Below are 15,035 nucleotides of genomic sequence, written 5' to 3'. Positions count from 1 at the left end.
AACAGAGATGAATATCACTGTCAGATTTGGCCTGTTTCCTCTTGTTAGGGGCACACAAGAGGGTGGGAATCCAAATATTAGCAGCAGAATCTTTTTTTAAAAAATGTGTTACAAAGATGTGTGTGTTTCTTACTGTATATCATGTTAGATGGTTTTTCCCCTCACATTACAGCATTTGCCACTCAGTTTGTAAGTAATAGGAGCCTTTCAGAGAATTCACTTTAGCATCTTTCTTTGAATTTCCTTTGAAGTGAAGACTGACAAGGAGTGGACTCAGTAAATAAGAACCCAGAAGCTGAGAGGATACCGAATGCAAGCCCATGAGTGAATGTCTAATGACAGCGGTGTTGCTGCGTGTCCCAATCATCTTTCCTGGACTTGCTGCCCTTCACTCTATTATTGACTAGAGGCTTGCCCTGCCCCTTGGAACAGTCCTCCTAGCCCTTGAAGAAGCCACATTCATTAGCAATTTCATGTTGGAATGCCTGCTGGGTTTTAGGCACTATTCTTGGCGTTCTGTGTGTGTCTTCACGACAGCCCTGCAAAGCAAGCCACACGGCCCTGATCGTACAGATGGGGAGAGAGAGGTTCAGGAAAGCTGAGTAAATGTGTTCCGAGGAAGCCGCAAAGTGACAGGCTTGGCAGGGACGGTGGCAGAGGCTGTCTCTGTGTCTCTGCATCGTGTGTGTGTGTGTGTGTGTGTGCATCCACCTGGGTGTGTGTGTCCACCTGGGGTGTGTGTGTGTGCATCCACCTGGGTGTGTGTGTGTCCACTTGGGTGTGTGTGCATCCACCTGGGTGTGTGTGTCCACCTGGGGAGTGCGTGTGTCCACCTGGGGAGTGTGTGTGTGTCCACCTGGGGTGTGTGTGTGTGTGTATGTGTGTGTGTCTCCACCTGGGGGGTGTGTGTCCACTTGGGGTGTATGTGTCTCCATCTTGGGGGTATGTGTCCACCTGGGGAGTGTGTGTGTGTATGTGTGTGTGTCTCCACCTGGGGGGTGTGTGTGTATGTGTGTGTGTCTCCACCTGGGGGGTGTGTGTGTGTGTCCACCTGGGGGGTGTGTGTGTATGTGTGTGTGTCTCCACCTGGGGTGTGTGTGTCTCCACCTGGGGTGTGTGTGTGTGTATGTGTGTGTGTGTCCATCTGGGGGGTATGTGTCCACCTGGGGTGTGTGTGTGTGTATGTGTGTGTGTCTCCACCTGGGGTGTGCGTGTGTGTATGTGTGTGTGTGTCCATCTGGGGGGTATGTGTCCACCTGGGGTGTGTGTGTGTCTCCACCTGGGGTGTGCGTGTGTGTATGTGTGTGTGTGTCCATCTGGGGGGTATGTGTCCACCTGGGGTGTGTGTGTGTGTATGTGTGTGTGTCTCCACCTGGGGTGTGCGTGTGTGTATGTGTGTGTGTGTCCATCTGGGGGGTATGTGTCCACCTGGGGTGTGCGTGTGTCTCCACCTGGGGGGTGTGTGTGTCCACATGGGGTGTGTGTGTCTCCACCTGAGGTGTGTGTGTGTGTCCACCTGGGGCCTCCTCCCATGCAGGGGGCCCTCCCTGTCCCTTCCTGCGGTCATACTCCCTGCCCCCTGAGACACCACTCCTCTTCTGCACCCTGGACATAGGCCCTATGGCAGGTGGTTTTGGTGTCCCTGTACCTTGGGCAAGTTATTTAGTGTCCTTTGTTTCGTCTTCTGTAAAATGAGCATAACAGCCCCTTCTTTATGGGGCAGTCGTGAAGATTACATTACTTAACACTTTAAAGTTTGGAGGAGTCCTAGCACGTGTGATGATAGCATTGAGTACGTGCTGTCTTTAGGTGACTGTGAATCTGTTCTTCTTCAACACGTTCTGTCTGTGCCGTGGGTCAGCCCTTGGCATCTCCCACTGGGCTCGTGGCTGTGCCATCTGTATTCGAGTGTTGGGGATGGTCAGGTGGGAAAAAGGATTTGGGTCCCTAATGCGTAGTGAGAAAGACAGGAGCAAGCAGATAACCGCACAGTGGATGAAAGCTCATCCCCACCCTTGTTTGGAGAGAGAGACTGAGCGTAGGGAAGATCTGCCCAACTCCAGGAGGTCAGGGAAGGCATCCCAAATGAGGTGATGACTTGGCTGAGGTCTGAACAGAGAGGGCGCCGCAGTCAAAGGAAGCTGCACGTGCGAGTCCCTGTGCAGGTGATACGGAGGAAGGGCTGGAAGGAGCCCCGGTGGCTGGAGTGAGGGCATTCCCCAGGGCCACCGCCTAGGCCTTGTTTGTAATAGCAGTGGGGATTTTTGGAAAGTTTTGGGGAGAGGGCAGGGACATAATCCTATTTCCAAGTTGAACATCTCTGTCTTTGCAGTGAGCACTGTGGATTGGATAGCTGTTAGCTGAGGGCTCCAGAATGATCCAAGTGAGTGGTGGGCTGTCCTGGGGGTGGAGTTCGAAAGGAGAGATTTTGAGGGGTGTTCATGAGCCCACACATAAGTGGGCTCCATTGTGGTGGAGGGGAGGAGGGAAGGCCGACTCCCGGGTCTCCCGCTCTGCCACTGGGCAAGTGGCAGGCACGTGCTGTCGAAGAGCTGGTCCAGGCACAGGTCAGTAGTGTGGGGCAGGCTGTGCTGAACTGGAGCTGCCTTGCGGACAGGAGGAGAGGACGAGGAGGCAGCTGGCTCTGAGAAGGTTCACTCTTCAGAGCCACTGAAAGTGGGAGGTCGAAAACTGTTTGTGGGAGGGGACGTCCTCCTGGCCCTGGGCTTCTGCTGACCTCTCTGAAGATGGACAGAGAGGACACAGAGTCCTCAGAGAAGTCCAGACACCAGGGCTCCTTTGGACCTGGGTTCAAATCCTGCCTCTATAGTTCTGTGACCTTGAGCAAGTCACTAACCTCCAAGCGTAACTGCCTTACTGCTTATCTGCTGCTTACCTGGTTTGCCTGGAGGATGGTGATAGCTGTTAAGTGAGTCAGTGGGTCTCACTAAACGGTGGCTGTCACTGGGTCATTAATTGCATAAGAATTCAGAAGCAGACATTTTTCCTGGACTAGAGGGGCACACTCCAGCCAGGATGCAGACGCTGCGCTAGAGGGGCACACTCCAGCCAGGACGCCCCTGTTTGCCCTCCAGGATCCCTGTTTAGAGTGGGTGGTCACTGGCCTGCTTCATGGGCCTCCCTGCCTCTTTCTGTCCTCAGGCAGGTGGCCTAGGATCCTTCCTGGTGTAAGAGAAAGGAGGAGTTGTCTGAGTGCGTTACCTGCTCTGCCCTGGCTCCTCTGTGGGGTCAGAGCAAATGGGCATCACCAGAAGCATCTATGGAGCGTCTTCTGTGTACCCGCTGCAGCTCTGCTTACTAAAATATCTGTAAGCCCCAGTCTTCATAGCCCAATAGAATAAACAGCGAAAGCAGAAAGTTTAGCTGACAAGGATGTCTAAAGAAAAGAATGTTCTGATTAACTCAACTTCATTTTCAACTGGGAGCTTTCCTAACATCACTTAACTCTTCTTGTTGAAAATAAAGTATGCCAAGTGTTGGGCCGCATGAGCATCTCAACTGCGGCCACTCTAGAGTGGCCAGGCCACCTCCCCATCCATCATCCTATTGGGTCACAGCAGCCCCAGAGCTGGCAGGGGGCTTGTTTTATGCTGGTGTCATTGATGACGACCCCGAGCCTGTGACAGGTAAAACAATTTGCCCCAAGCCATGCAGCTGACTTATGGCCCCAGCGCAGGGTAGCCAGTGTTCAGCCCCCACTTCACCCCACTGCAGGTCACTGTTCCAGTCCAGGTCTCCGTCCCTCTGCCCAGAGTCCCTTCGTCCCAGGCTGCTGGCTGTCTACTCCGCTCTGTGGCCTAAGACTCCCCTCATCCCATGGAAGAGGCGGTGAGGAGAGAAAACCCTGGAAGCCCCTTTCAGCCCAGCGGTCCTGGATGTCCTCTGTCCCCTCCATGCCTTGGAGAGGTGGTTCTCCTGGTGGCCTGGCCGGAAAGAGCCTCCCCAGGGATCCCTAGGTCTCCGCAGGGTTGTAGCCAAGTGTGGGGCTGGGCCGGGCATGGTTGACCCCGGGGCCCAGCGTGGATCCCAGGGCGTTCGGCTTGTTCTGTAGGTGGGTGTGGGCTCTGCCTTCACGCAGTCTTCTTGGGGACTGGAGAGTATGGAGTGGGGTTGCTCAGAGGCTCATAGGCCCTCACCCCCTGCCCTTGGTGCTCCTGCAACTGTGGAGACAAGGAACTACCACGTGCATGTTTCAGAGTGGCCCTAAAGTCAGTGGTCAAAGCCGTCAGAAAAGCTTCGGGAGTACCAAGAGGCTATCTGGACTGTGAGCAGGAGGCCCACGGAGCCAGACCGTGCAGTCAGGGCAGCCTGCCTGGAGGAGGGGGCAACCAGGCGGGGTCTCAGCCGGTCTGAGCAGGCAGAAGGGAGGAAAGCAATTATCATAAGCCTAGGAACAGCCAAGCACTGACGTGGGTGTGCTTGAGCAACCCCCAGCATCATTTACGGGCAACACTACGAGCCCACGGGGAGCCCGGAGGCCTGGAAAGGATGGGTGGGCCGTGGCCAGCGGGACATGAGAAGAGGCTGCTCCATGCAGGTGTCCAGAAAGTCAAGGACAGGCCCAAGCATTTACTGCGCCCTGCCGTGGGCCAGGTGCTCCTCACGCATCGCCTAATTTACAGCTCACGCCAGCCCTGGTGCTCAGCACTATTAGAGCCCTTTAAAAGGAGGAGACTGGCTCTGGGAGGGTCTGGACAGGGCGGGAAGCTTGGCTTATGGAGAGTCATCCTCAAGCTGGTTCTTGAGTGAGGAGGCCACAGTGATGGTGGGGCTAGCAACATGCTCATCCCTGTCCCCTGGGCAAGGTTCTCTCTGTCCAGGAAGTGTCAGCCTAACAGAGCCCCCAACCCCCCACCCCCACCTCCTTGTCTGCTCTCTGTTGCAGCCCAGCCTTCACCTTCCCCCATCCCATCTACCCCATGGCCTGCCAGCAGATTCTGAGCCAGCAGAGGGGTCTGGAGTCAGCCTTTGGGCAGTGTTGTCAGACCATTTCTAGGCCACCGTTTGTGCAGGGCAGAGACCTAGAATCCTGATGGGGGCACCGTGAGGGGGAGCAGTCTAGAACCACAGTGGAAGAGCCTGTGGCCCTGGGGTGCAGGGTACTCTTGTCTGGGGCAAGCCCTCTTCCCTTCCGCAGTTATGTAGGTGTGTGACAGCAGCTGGTGAGGGCTGAGGACATAGCCATGCGTCCACACGTATGTGTGCATATGCATGTGTACACATGTCTGCATGTGGGTGCACACAGGTGTGTGCGTGCAAGGGCGGTGTGTGCACCCGCGTGCATGTGTGCCTGCATGCATGTGGTGTGCACGTTCAAAGCAACAGCTTCCCAGAGCCTCAGGCAACTTTAGAACTGAGGACCTCAGTGTGCAAGAACACCTGCCTGTGTCAGGATGCCTCTCTCTGCGCTGTCCTCGTGTCTGTCCTGCCCTGTTACAGCAGGCTGCCCAGCAGGCTCTGGAGAGAGCCAAAGGCCCAGGTGTCGAGAAGAGTCTGGGGGCCGCCATCCAGGCCTCTGCTTGGCAAATGCCCTATCAGGGGGCATTTTAGTAGTGATTTCAGGTACAATATGACCCATGACCTTGGAGCACATACTTCCATTCACTGTCTTCCCCATGGAATTCTCCACAGCAGTGAGAACAGGCGAGCTTCTGCCACACACAATGGCATGGAGAAATCTTACAAACTGACCAAGTGGATGAAGGAGGCTAGACATAAAAGAGTATTTAAAATTCCATTTACACAAAGCTCAAAAGTAGTTAACACTAAGCTGTGTGTTAGAAGCCAGGATAGCAGCTGCCCTTGGGCTGGAAGGTGCAGGGGGCTTGTGGGCACTGGCCAAGCCCTGTTTCTTGACCTGGGGCTGGCTTCCCAGGTGGACTCACTTGGTGAGAGGCCACTGAACTGTTCACTTACGATTCGTGCACACTCCTGTCATGAGGTAAGCATTGGCAGATTCTAGCCCTGGTCTCTGCACCTATGCTCATTGCTCATATTCACTCGCCCAGACACCTTACATGCACTTCTGCAGTCCTCACCACACCCTGTGCTGCTCAGTCCATTTTACAGATCAGCAAACTGAGGCCGAGAGGTGACATCCTTTGCCCAAGAGCGCACAGCTGGAAAGTCAGCTTAGCTGGGATACCCATCAGACCATCCTCGCAGGCTCTTCCTGTCCCCCACCTACCTGTCACCCCGCCCCCCATCCCCAGTGATGCTGACGTGTCTTGTGTTGACTGTCCCACAGTGTCCCGTTTCTCCAGCCCGCGGGTGACACCCCGCCTGAGCCGCAAGCGGGCGCTGTCCATCTCCCCACTCTCAGACGCCAGCCTGGACCTGCAGCGGATGATCCGCACCTCACCCAATTCGCTGGTGGCCTACATCAACAACTCCCGAAGCAGCTCGGCGGCCAGCGGCTCCTACGGGCACCTGTCGGCAGGCGCCCTCAGGTGAGTCCCGCCTGCAAGCAGAGGGCTGAGAACCGGAGCTGGGCTGAGGGCCCCGTGGGGAGGCGCTGGCTTTTCAGTGGGTGCTTTTGACCCCAGGAGAAAGACGGGACTAGTGGCATTTGTGAATCCACATACTCGCACCTTTTTTATGAATTCAAAACCAATAGTGATCAAATTGAAATGAGCCAATATCTGAGTACATCCTCATGGACCAGGCCTGTCATGAATGACTCAAATGTGAAATCAAAGGTGTTTGAGGTCGAAGATGGTTTTCCTAGTATTTCACTGAATTTGGTGGAGCAGCCAAGTATTGGCCAACCTTGGAGACCACACAAAATGTGATGTTGGCATGGCCCGGGCTCTCAGGAAGCCTCTGAGCTGCCAGCAGCTCTCCTCCCTCTGTAGCCGCATCGTGGCACACCCACACCTCACTGACACCAGCCACCCTTCTCCCCTCTGTGTGGCTCTAGACTGTCTGAGGACTGAGACCCCAGCCGGCTTGACTGAAACTCACATGCCTCCCCAAAGCCTCCGGGCGAGGCCAGGAGGTGTGAGGAATGTCAGGAGAGTTTGTCCCAGCGACCTGGAGACAGAAGGAATAACAAGTGTATTTGTTATATTTTCTTTTTTTTTTTTTTTTTTTTTTTTTTTTTTGGACGGAGTCTCACTCTGTCGCCCAGGCTGGAGTGCAGTGGCCGGATCTCAGCTCACTGCAAGCTCCGCCTCCCGGGTTCACGCCATTCTCCTGCCTCAGCCTCCCTAGTAGCTGGGACTACAGGCGCCCGCCACCTCGCCCGGCTAGTTTTTTGTATTTTTTAGTAGAGACGGGGTTTCACCGTGTTCGCCAGGATGGTCTCGATCTTCTGACCTCATGATCCACCCGTCTCGGCCTGCCAAAGTGCTGGGATTACAGGCTTGAGCCACCGCGCCCAGCCTGTTATCTTTTGCTGCCTAACGAATTGCTCCAACACGTAGCAGTTTAAAACTACAAACGACTGTTATCTCACCCCATTTCTGAGGGTCAGGAATTTGAGACAGGCTGAGCTCAGGCTCTCTCAGGTGGCCACAGTCGGTGTCAGCCAGTGCTTCATCCCGTTGAAGGCTTGGCTGGGCCAGAATGGCCCCCGCACAGGGCTCTCAGCAGTACCCTTTGTTCCTCCTCTGTGAGCCTCTGCTTAGCGCTGCTTGAGTGTCCTCACAACGTGGCGGACGGGTCCCAGCCCACCTTGCAGCATGTGATGCGAGAGGAAGCTGGAGGAAGCTACGGTGTCTTTTATGGCTCAACCACAGGGGTCGCCAGTCTCTCCTCGGTATCCTGCAGTGTGAAGGGTGGCTCTTACGCACGTGGTGTGACAGAGCCTAGAAGTGCAGTAAGAAGAGGAGAATAATGAAGCTGGAGGGCTCAGGGCATGATTCCCGGATGAGGGGCCATTAGAACAGGATTCAGAGGCCTCATGGGTTTCACGTAGTCAGGGAGCAGTGATGCCGGCATGCATTTAGGTATCATTACAGCAGTGGAGGGGCTGGGGTGTGGGGATGAGATGGAGCCTGGTCCCTGCTGGGGCCAGCCTGCCAAGGGTGAAGGCTGCATCCTGAGGCAGAACCCGGGAGCTGATCACAAAAGGTGAGTGGCAGACAGTAGGAAGCCACAGCTGGTTCCTGAGTGAGGAGGCCACAGTGATGGTGGGGCTAGCAATGTGCTCATCCCTGTCCCCTGGGCAAGGTTCTCTCTGTCCAGGAAGTATCAGCCTCACAGAGCCCCCAACCCCGACCCCCACCTCCTTGTCTGCTCTCCATTGCAGCCCAGCCTTCACCTTCCCCCACCCCATCAACCCCGTGGCCTACCAGCAGATTCTGAGCCAGCAGAGGGGTCTGGGGTCAGCCTTTGGACACACACCACCCCTGATCCAGCCCTCACCCACCTTCCTGGCCCAGCAGCCCATGGCCCTCACCTCCGTCAATGCCACGCCCACCCAGCTCAGCAGCAGCAGCAACTGTCTGAGTGACGCCAACCAGGTAGGTGGGTGCAGGGGCCAGGATGGCCACTGGGTACTCATCTGGACGCATGAGGGCTGTTCACTGCCAGTTCGTGCTAAGAACTTGTGGAGGGCCTCTGGGCTCACGTCTGGCCTCTGGGGTGCCTTCTGGGCAGAGGCCACGTTATGGAAAGTGCGAGACCTGGGCTTAGTCCATGGAAGCTCCCAGCTTCTTGATTCTGCTGTCTCCTGTCCAAGAAGCATAATGAGTAGATGGGGAAAGCCTCGAGTTCCCAGGGCCTGGCATCGTGGAGGTCCTCCGTGCCCAGCACATGGCATGGGTGGGTGAGTGAATCATTATAACACTGCAGTTTCACTGTAGAGCGTGCATTTACAGCAGGCTTCACACACTGCCTCATTCGACCCTTCCAACAGGCCTTGAGCATGCCTGGACATCCTAGTACGGTGCCTGGCACGTCCTAGGTACCATTATTATTTGGCAAATGAAGTGTGCTTTCACAGATAATGACATAGAAAGGCACAGGCCTTAGCATCAGTCAGACCATCTTTGGGATCCTAACTCACCTAAAAGCAGCAAATCTCTTTCCCTCTCGCAGCCTGAGCCGACTTATCTGCTAAGTGGGGTTCCTGACGCCTAGGTGGGGTCACTGTGTATGTAAACGAGCTCGTGGGTGCAGAGCCCGCATAGGCTCTGATCCTGGGAGCACTGACAACGATGATGCCAGAGGTGAAGGGACCACCCCAGGCCACCCACTGGCAAATGGCAGAGCGTGGATGTGGCTACACCTTTGGAAGGAAGGCAGGACACCATGTCCTCTAGAAGAGTCTCTGTTCCAGAATGTCCTCCCTCTCCACCCCAGGGCTCCTGGTGGGTCCCCAGAGCCTCCCCATGACAGTGGCTGTCAGCTCTAGAAATAACATCACCTGATGCTTCAGCTCTAACCCCTTCTCCTGAGGAACCAGGCTCTGGCCCGCTGTGTCCTGGGCTGGCCAGGCCCTGTTCTCAGACCCACAGTGAGAAGTTGAGCCTGGTCAGAACAGGGGCAAGGGCACCCCGCATTTTCCAAAGAGAAGGTCTCTTTCCCATTTCCCAGAAGTCTTGGGGAGGCAGAGATGGAGAGATGGGGGTTGGCATGCCCAGGTCTGGGTGCTCTCCTGTAGCAGGACATGTGTCCCTGGCAGGAGGACTGAGCTGGGGACTCTCTTTCTGATACTTAAACACAGGGTTAGCCCAGATGGTCTGTGCGGAGAGATCCTAGAGGTAAAGTCCAAAGGAATTTGGGATATCCCTGCCCTGACCCTGAGTAACAGTCTGTCCTCTGCACCCTTCCTCAGAACAAGCAGAGCAGTGAGTCGGCCGTCAGCAGCACCGTCAACCCTGTCGCCATTCACAAGCGCAGCAAGGTCAAGACCGAGCCTGAGGGCCTGCGACCGGCCTCCCCTCTGGCGCTGACGCAGGTAAGCTGCTGCCAGCTGCACCACCTTCCTCCAGCTAGGACCAGGCCTGTGGGCTGCCTTGGGGCTGTACGCTTGGTGGTGAACGGATGGCTGGCTGGCCGCATGGATGAATGAGTGACCCAGGGAGGACTGGGAGGGAATGCTGAGCTGTGACTCTCTCACCACTGTGTTCCCAGCACCCTGGACATACACTCCCATCACACATGGTGAATGAATGCATGAGCGAATGAATGGGCTTCTGCCTAACCATCCCTCTTGTCTCAAGCTGCATCTGTCTCTCTCCCCACACCTGACCTGTGCACAGCACCAGCCACAGCCTGGCTGAGTTACTCACATCTCCGGAATGGCTCAGGCCCCTCTAGGCTACTCTCTCTTGGAACTCTACCCCACCCTGGCTCCTTCGCTGCCACTTCAGCCCTCCCTGATTCTCCTGGGTAAGAGGACTTAGCTCCAGGCCCACACACCCAGCCTAGCTCAGAGGTCACTTCAGGGCATGTGCTGTGTGCACAGCTGTCTCCCCATCTGCACTCTAAGCTTTGGAGAGGTGACACTGTGGGAGAAGGGCCTGACTGGGTTCCGTGCCACCAGGGTTTGCGCAAGTGTGCAGTCACTGACATAGTATTTTCCAGTGATTCAATGCACATTTGAGTCAGTGAGTGGCATGGTGAGTGGGGAAGGTAGGACAAGTTCAAGTGGGGAGAGAAGAGCGGGGCAGCCCACAGTCCAGTGCAGGCCTGTCGTGTGGCCCCGACCCTGCGCTGATCCTTTTGGAAACCTTGCCACTTATTCTTCTGCTCCAAGACAGCGTGCAGGCGGCCCCCACTCCCGGACAGGGGCCTGTCTTGTAAAGGGCATGCCGTGCCTGTTGAGCTGGTAAGTAAGCGCCTGGTCCCCCAGGCCCTCTCACGGTGGCCCAGTCTTCATCCATTACTACAGAAGCCGCGGCTTGGACACCAAGGATGCTCAGGGCCTCCTATCCCCGTCTCTCCTGCATCTGCCGACTATCCTTTATCAAAACTGTAAACCATCAGGCATGCTCTGGGCACTTAATTTTCATGAAATATTGGCTCCTGTTATTGTCAGGCAAACAGAGGGGTTGGTGACAAATTCTTCTCCCCTTGCTGACACCCAAGCCGGTCTCAGCATGATGCATGGTTTCCACGAGGCCGAGCATCATCGGGGGCCGATGAAATTGATGAGGACGGCACATATCCAGGGAAGACAAACACGCCAGAATGGTGAGGACAGGGCCGGCAGGCAGGCACTGAGCACCTGGGAGCCCCATGGCCACACGCCAGTAGGGCCCTATGCCCGCCCTCCAACCCAGGTGGGCCACACAGGGCCTCCTGCCTGTCCAGCCTGGCTCTGCACACGTGTCAGTGCAAGGAAAGCTGTTTATCATGAGGAGGTTGTCCCTTGTCACTCAGTGTCCTGATTCACTGACCAAGGACTCCCTGACTCATTTGTAAGGTGGATGGCTGGGCTTTCTCTCTATTGGCAGAAAATGCAGCCTAATGAACCCTCTCTACTGAAGCCCTCAAAACTGCAGGCTAGAGTGATGCCCAGTGCAACCCTGAGGCCCCACCTGCCTCTGTGCTACCCTCTGATTGGAGTGTGATCTGTCAGCTTTCCAAATCTTCTCTGGAGTGACCAGGGCACGCAGCCGGTAGAAATAATAAATTGACTTCCAGGTTTTCTCAAAGAGTGGAGAGGGTGATAGGAGGCACTCCGGTCCACTCTCCCCATGGTCTCACCCCGACAGCCCCCAGACAATCCCGTTGCTAAAGATCTGGAAAGTAAATGCTCCCACACCTTCCTTTGATTTGGTCCCAGTATAGCCCCTGGAGCTATTGCACATGTTGTTGCTTTTCCTGTTCGGAACAAGTGGATTCATTGAAAGATCCTCTGAGGAACAACCAGGAGCCCTTCTTGAAGAGGTCTTTGTGGCTCTTATGGAAAGTCAGGTGGGGTTTGAGTCTCCACTGACAACACGGCGTCCTGAGGCTAATTTCTGCCACTCCCAGAAAGGAACTCAGCACTAGGACTGAGATCGTGACCTGGGCAGCTGTGGCACCACCCACTGAGTCCCTGGAGCCAGTGGGCATTAGGCCTTTTGACTATGGGGCGAGATCCTTCATCCCGCTGAGCCTGACTATACATGTTTTCCCCAGAGGCTATTTTGAAAGACCACGTTTTCCTGCTGTTTTTGGAGAGAGTTTGAAATGTGAAGCCAGTCTTGGTAGCATCTGCCTCTTTGCTTGGCTTTGCTCCCAGCCTGCCTAGCAGAACAGTGGAATACTGGGGAGTCCTTGGCAGCCCTTGTAGGCCCTCTGCGGACTTTCCGTCACTACTTGGGGTATCTGAGCCTCTCCCTGTGCCCCGATCCCAGGCAGGTACCTCCTGCCTGTCCTCATGTCCTCTGCTCAGAGGGTGCCCCTGGTTAGCATCAGTGAGGGAAGGGATGGTCTTGTGGGTTAATTCTCAGTCTGTTGCCAGTTTGAGAGAAAAACACTTTGTCCTTTTTGACGGAAATTTCAGGTACCTGTGATCAGGTGAGGGAATTTCAGGTATTATGATCAGGTGAAAGAATGTCTCAGGGGACTTTCCTTCACCTCATTAAAATGGCCACATGGGCCCTAATGTGGTCAAGAAACTCAAGTCCAGACCTAGGCTGCCTCGAACTCACTGTGTATTCATGAGGAGGGCCTCAGATCCTCCCTATCGTACAAGAATGCAGATGCCCACGCGTTAGGGCTGTGGCAGGGAAAACTGGTTCCCCACAGCGGAAATCAAACCGAATAGACAAAAGTCCCTGCCCCGCCTTTCTCCGGTTCTCCTGGCTTGGAGGAGACCCAGGGTGTGACAGAACACCTTGATGATGACAAGTGGGCACTGGAGAGAAAGGAGGAGGGGCCCCAGGACAGGCCATCTGACAAGGAGAGCTGTGGACGGGGCTGAGTTGAGGAAAGGAGCTAAAAAAGCTGATGAGTGTGTGTGTGTGTGCGCGCGCGCACGTGGTGTGTGTGTGCACACATACTTGCATCCACACCTGTAACAGCCCAGGGTCCCAGGGTCCTTGCATGGGACTAACAGCGACCTCTTTCAGGGCCAGGTGTCTGGACACGGCTCATGCGGGTATGCCCTTTCCCTCCCCCAGGAGCAGCTCGCTGACCTCAAGGAAGATCTGGACAGAGATGACTGTAAGCAGGAGGCTGAGGTGGTCATCTATGAGACCAACTGCCACTGGGAAGACTGCACCAAGGAGTACGACACCCAGGAGCAGCTGGTGCACGTAAGCGTTTGAACCCCAGCAGCCAGCCAACCAGGGCACGGCCCAGGCCATGCAGGATGCTGAGCCTTCCAGGGCCTCTACTAGACAGAAGGGGCTAGAGGAAGAGACCCCCAGAGATGCCTGGGCCACATCCCCTGCAAGTGGGAGGCATGATTACTTATGTGTGCCCTGCCTGTTTTCAAGATGGTTTCCAACGCATATGTAATACAAGAGAGATTAAAAGAAAAAATAAGTAAATGAGACTGTCAGGGAAAAGAGAACAATAAAGTGAAACAAGGAATAGAGTTAGTATTAAAAACCAAGTGCTTTGAGCTATATTCTACATACACTTTTTTTTTCTGAGATTCCTAGTAGCCAGTGCAAAGAGGGAAATACGATTAAACCAGCCAGTATCTACACGATAATAAGTGAAAGAAGCTTCTCCCATGAAGGAAGGAGTTGATTCTGTCCTTTAGGGACTCTTCACAGATACCCAGTGGATATGGGTGCAGGTGGGCGTCTACACCCAGATCAGAGAGGAGGCTGCTTAACAGTGCCTGAGTAGTGACAGCTCAGGTGATTAGAGAGGACCATGGGAACCGGTGAGCCCTTCAGGTTCACCTCTTGGTCCTCACTCCAAACTCTCATACTGCAGCATCCCTTATGTGGCAGACAGGGTTGATGTGTGCCGTGTGCAGAGCAGAGGCTTGGCACGGGAAACACCTGGCTCCAAACCTGTCCCCACCACAACCAGCTGAGTGCTTCTGAGCCAAGTGACTCCACCTCTGCAAGCCTCATTTTTTTTCCTATCAAGTGGATTGATGCTGCCCCACAGGAGGGTCAGTCATATTCATCAGCACCTAGTGGCTCACAGGCATTCCACACCTAGCAGCTCCCTCCTTCCTCCTCCTGCCTGTTCCCCACACCAGCCCTGAGTGGTTCTCTCTTCTCCATCCACAGAAGAACTTAAATTCAAGAAAGCCCCCTCCCAACTCCCCAGCACACACTCCTTGGTGAGTGAGTGTCTGTAAAGATGAACCCACTAAATTAGTAGCTCGATTGCTGGGAAGAGCAGACACACACGCACGTGCACACACATGCACATGTCTCCTATTCATATTCAGAAGCTGTCCCAAAGGCACTTGCTTCTCCCCAGCTCTGTGAACTTAGCATTTAGGACACGCCGACTCCCTCTTCTTCTTCCACTTATGCAACTTCCTCCCAAATACTGTAGGTTTCTTTTGTGTTGGAGTTTTCCCTCCCAAATGCAGTTCTCACCCAGAAGACCAGAACTTCCCAGCAAACGAATGCAGCTGACATAGAACTGGTGAAGCAGGGTCTTATCTAACCCCTTCTGGATCTCAAACTTAATTTTTCAACTTGTACCACCTCTTTGGGGGTACACAAGCCCTAGATGGAGCAAGGACCGTGGAGCTGTGAGTTGCAGAACAAATCAGTTAGATGAAAGGAGGAGAGAGGGACAGCCTCTCAGGCCAGGGGAAGGCCAAAGCCAGAGCATGCAGATGAGGATGTCAAAGACGTGCTCTGTGATAAGTGGGTCAGCCCCGAAGAGCAGACACAGAATTCCTCAAATGAACGCCGAGGGTCCCCAACCTGGAAGGAGGGCTTTAGCCAGGGGCTTCCGCCTGTGCCCTGGACTGTCCTGCAGCTATAGGTGGCCACCTCCACCAGGCCCTGGAAAAAACAGACCCCTTCACCCAGCTCTGTCTGTCTCTCTCTCTCTCTGCTCTCTGGAAAGATGGATGGAGCAGGCGCACAGGCGAGCTGCAGCCCCTGGTCGATTATTAACAATTTGTTGCTAAGTAAACCAATAAGAAA

At 54.8% G+C, this 15,035-nt stretch overlaps 1 protein-coding gene across 1 annotated transcript in view; it reads left to right on the top strand.

Moving 5' to 3' along the window:
• Positions 1 to 15,035, top strand: part of GLI2 (GLI family zinc finger 2) — a 261,564-nt gene that overhangs the window by 231,012 nt on the left and 15,517 nt on the right. Inside the window, exons 6-9 of the mRNA XM_007964688.3 lie at positions 6,269 to 6,470; positions 8,273 to 8,486; positions 9,803 to 9,925; positions 13,083 to 13,217. Of these exons, the coding sequence (XP_007962879.3) occupies positions 6,269 to 6,470; positions 8,273 to 8,486; positions 9,803 to 9,925; positions 13,083 to 13,217 (674 nt within the window). The remainder of the gene's footprint in view (positions 1 to 6,268; positions 6,471 to 8,272; positions 8,487 to 9,802; positions 9,926 to 13,082; positions 13,218 to 15,035) is intronic.

Source organism: Chlorocebus sabaeus, chromosome 10 (assembly GCF_047675955.1).
Source record: "Chlorocebus sabaeus isolate Y175 chromosome 10, mChlSab1.0.hap1, whole genome shotgun sequence".
Lineage (NCBI taxonomy): Eukaryota > Metazoa > Chordata > Mammalia > Primates > Cercopithecidae > Chlorocebus > Chlorocebus sabaeus.
This window is presented reverse-complemented; position numbering and strand designations above follow the sequence as displayed.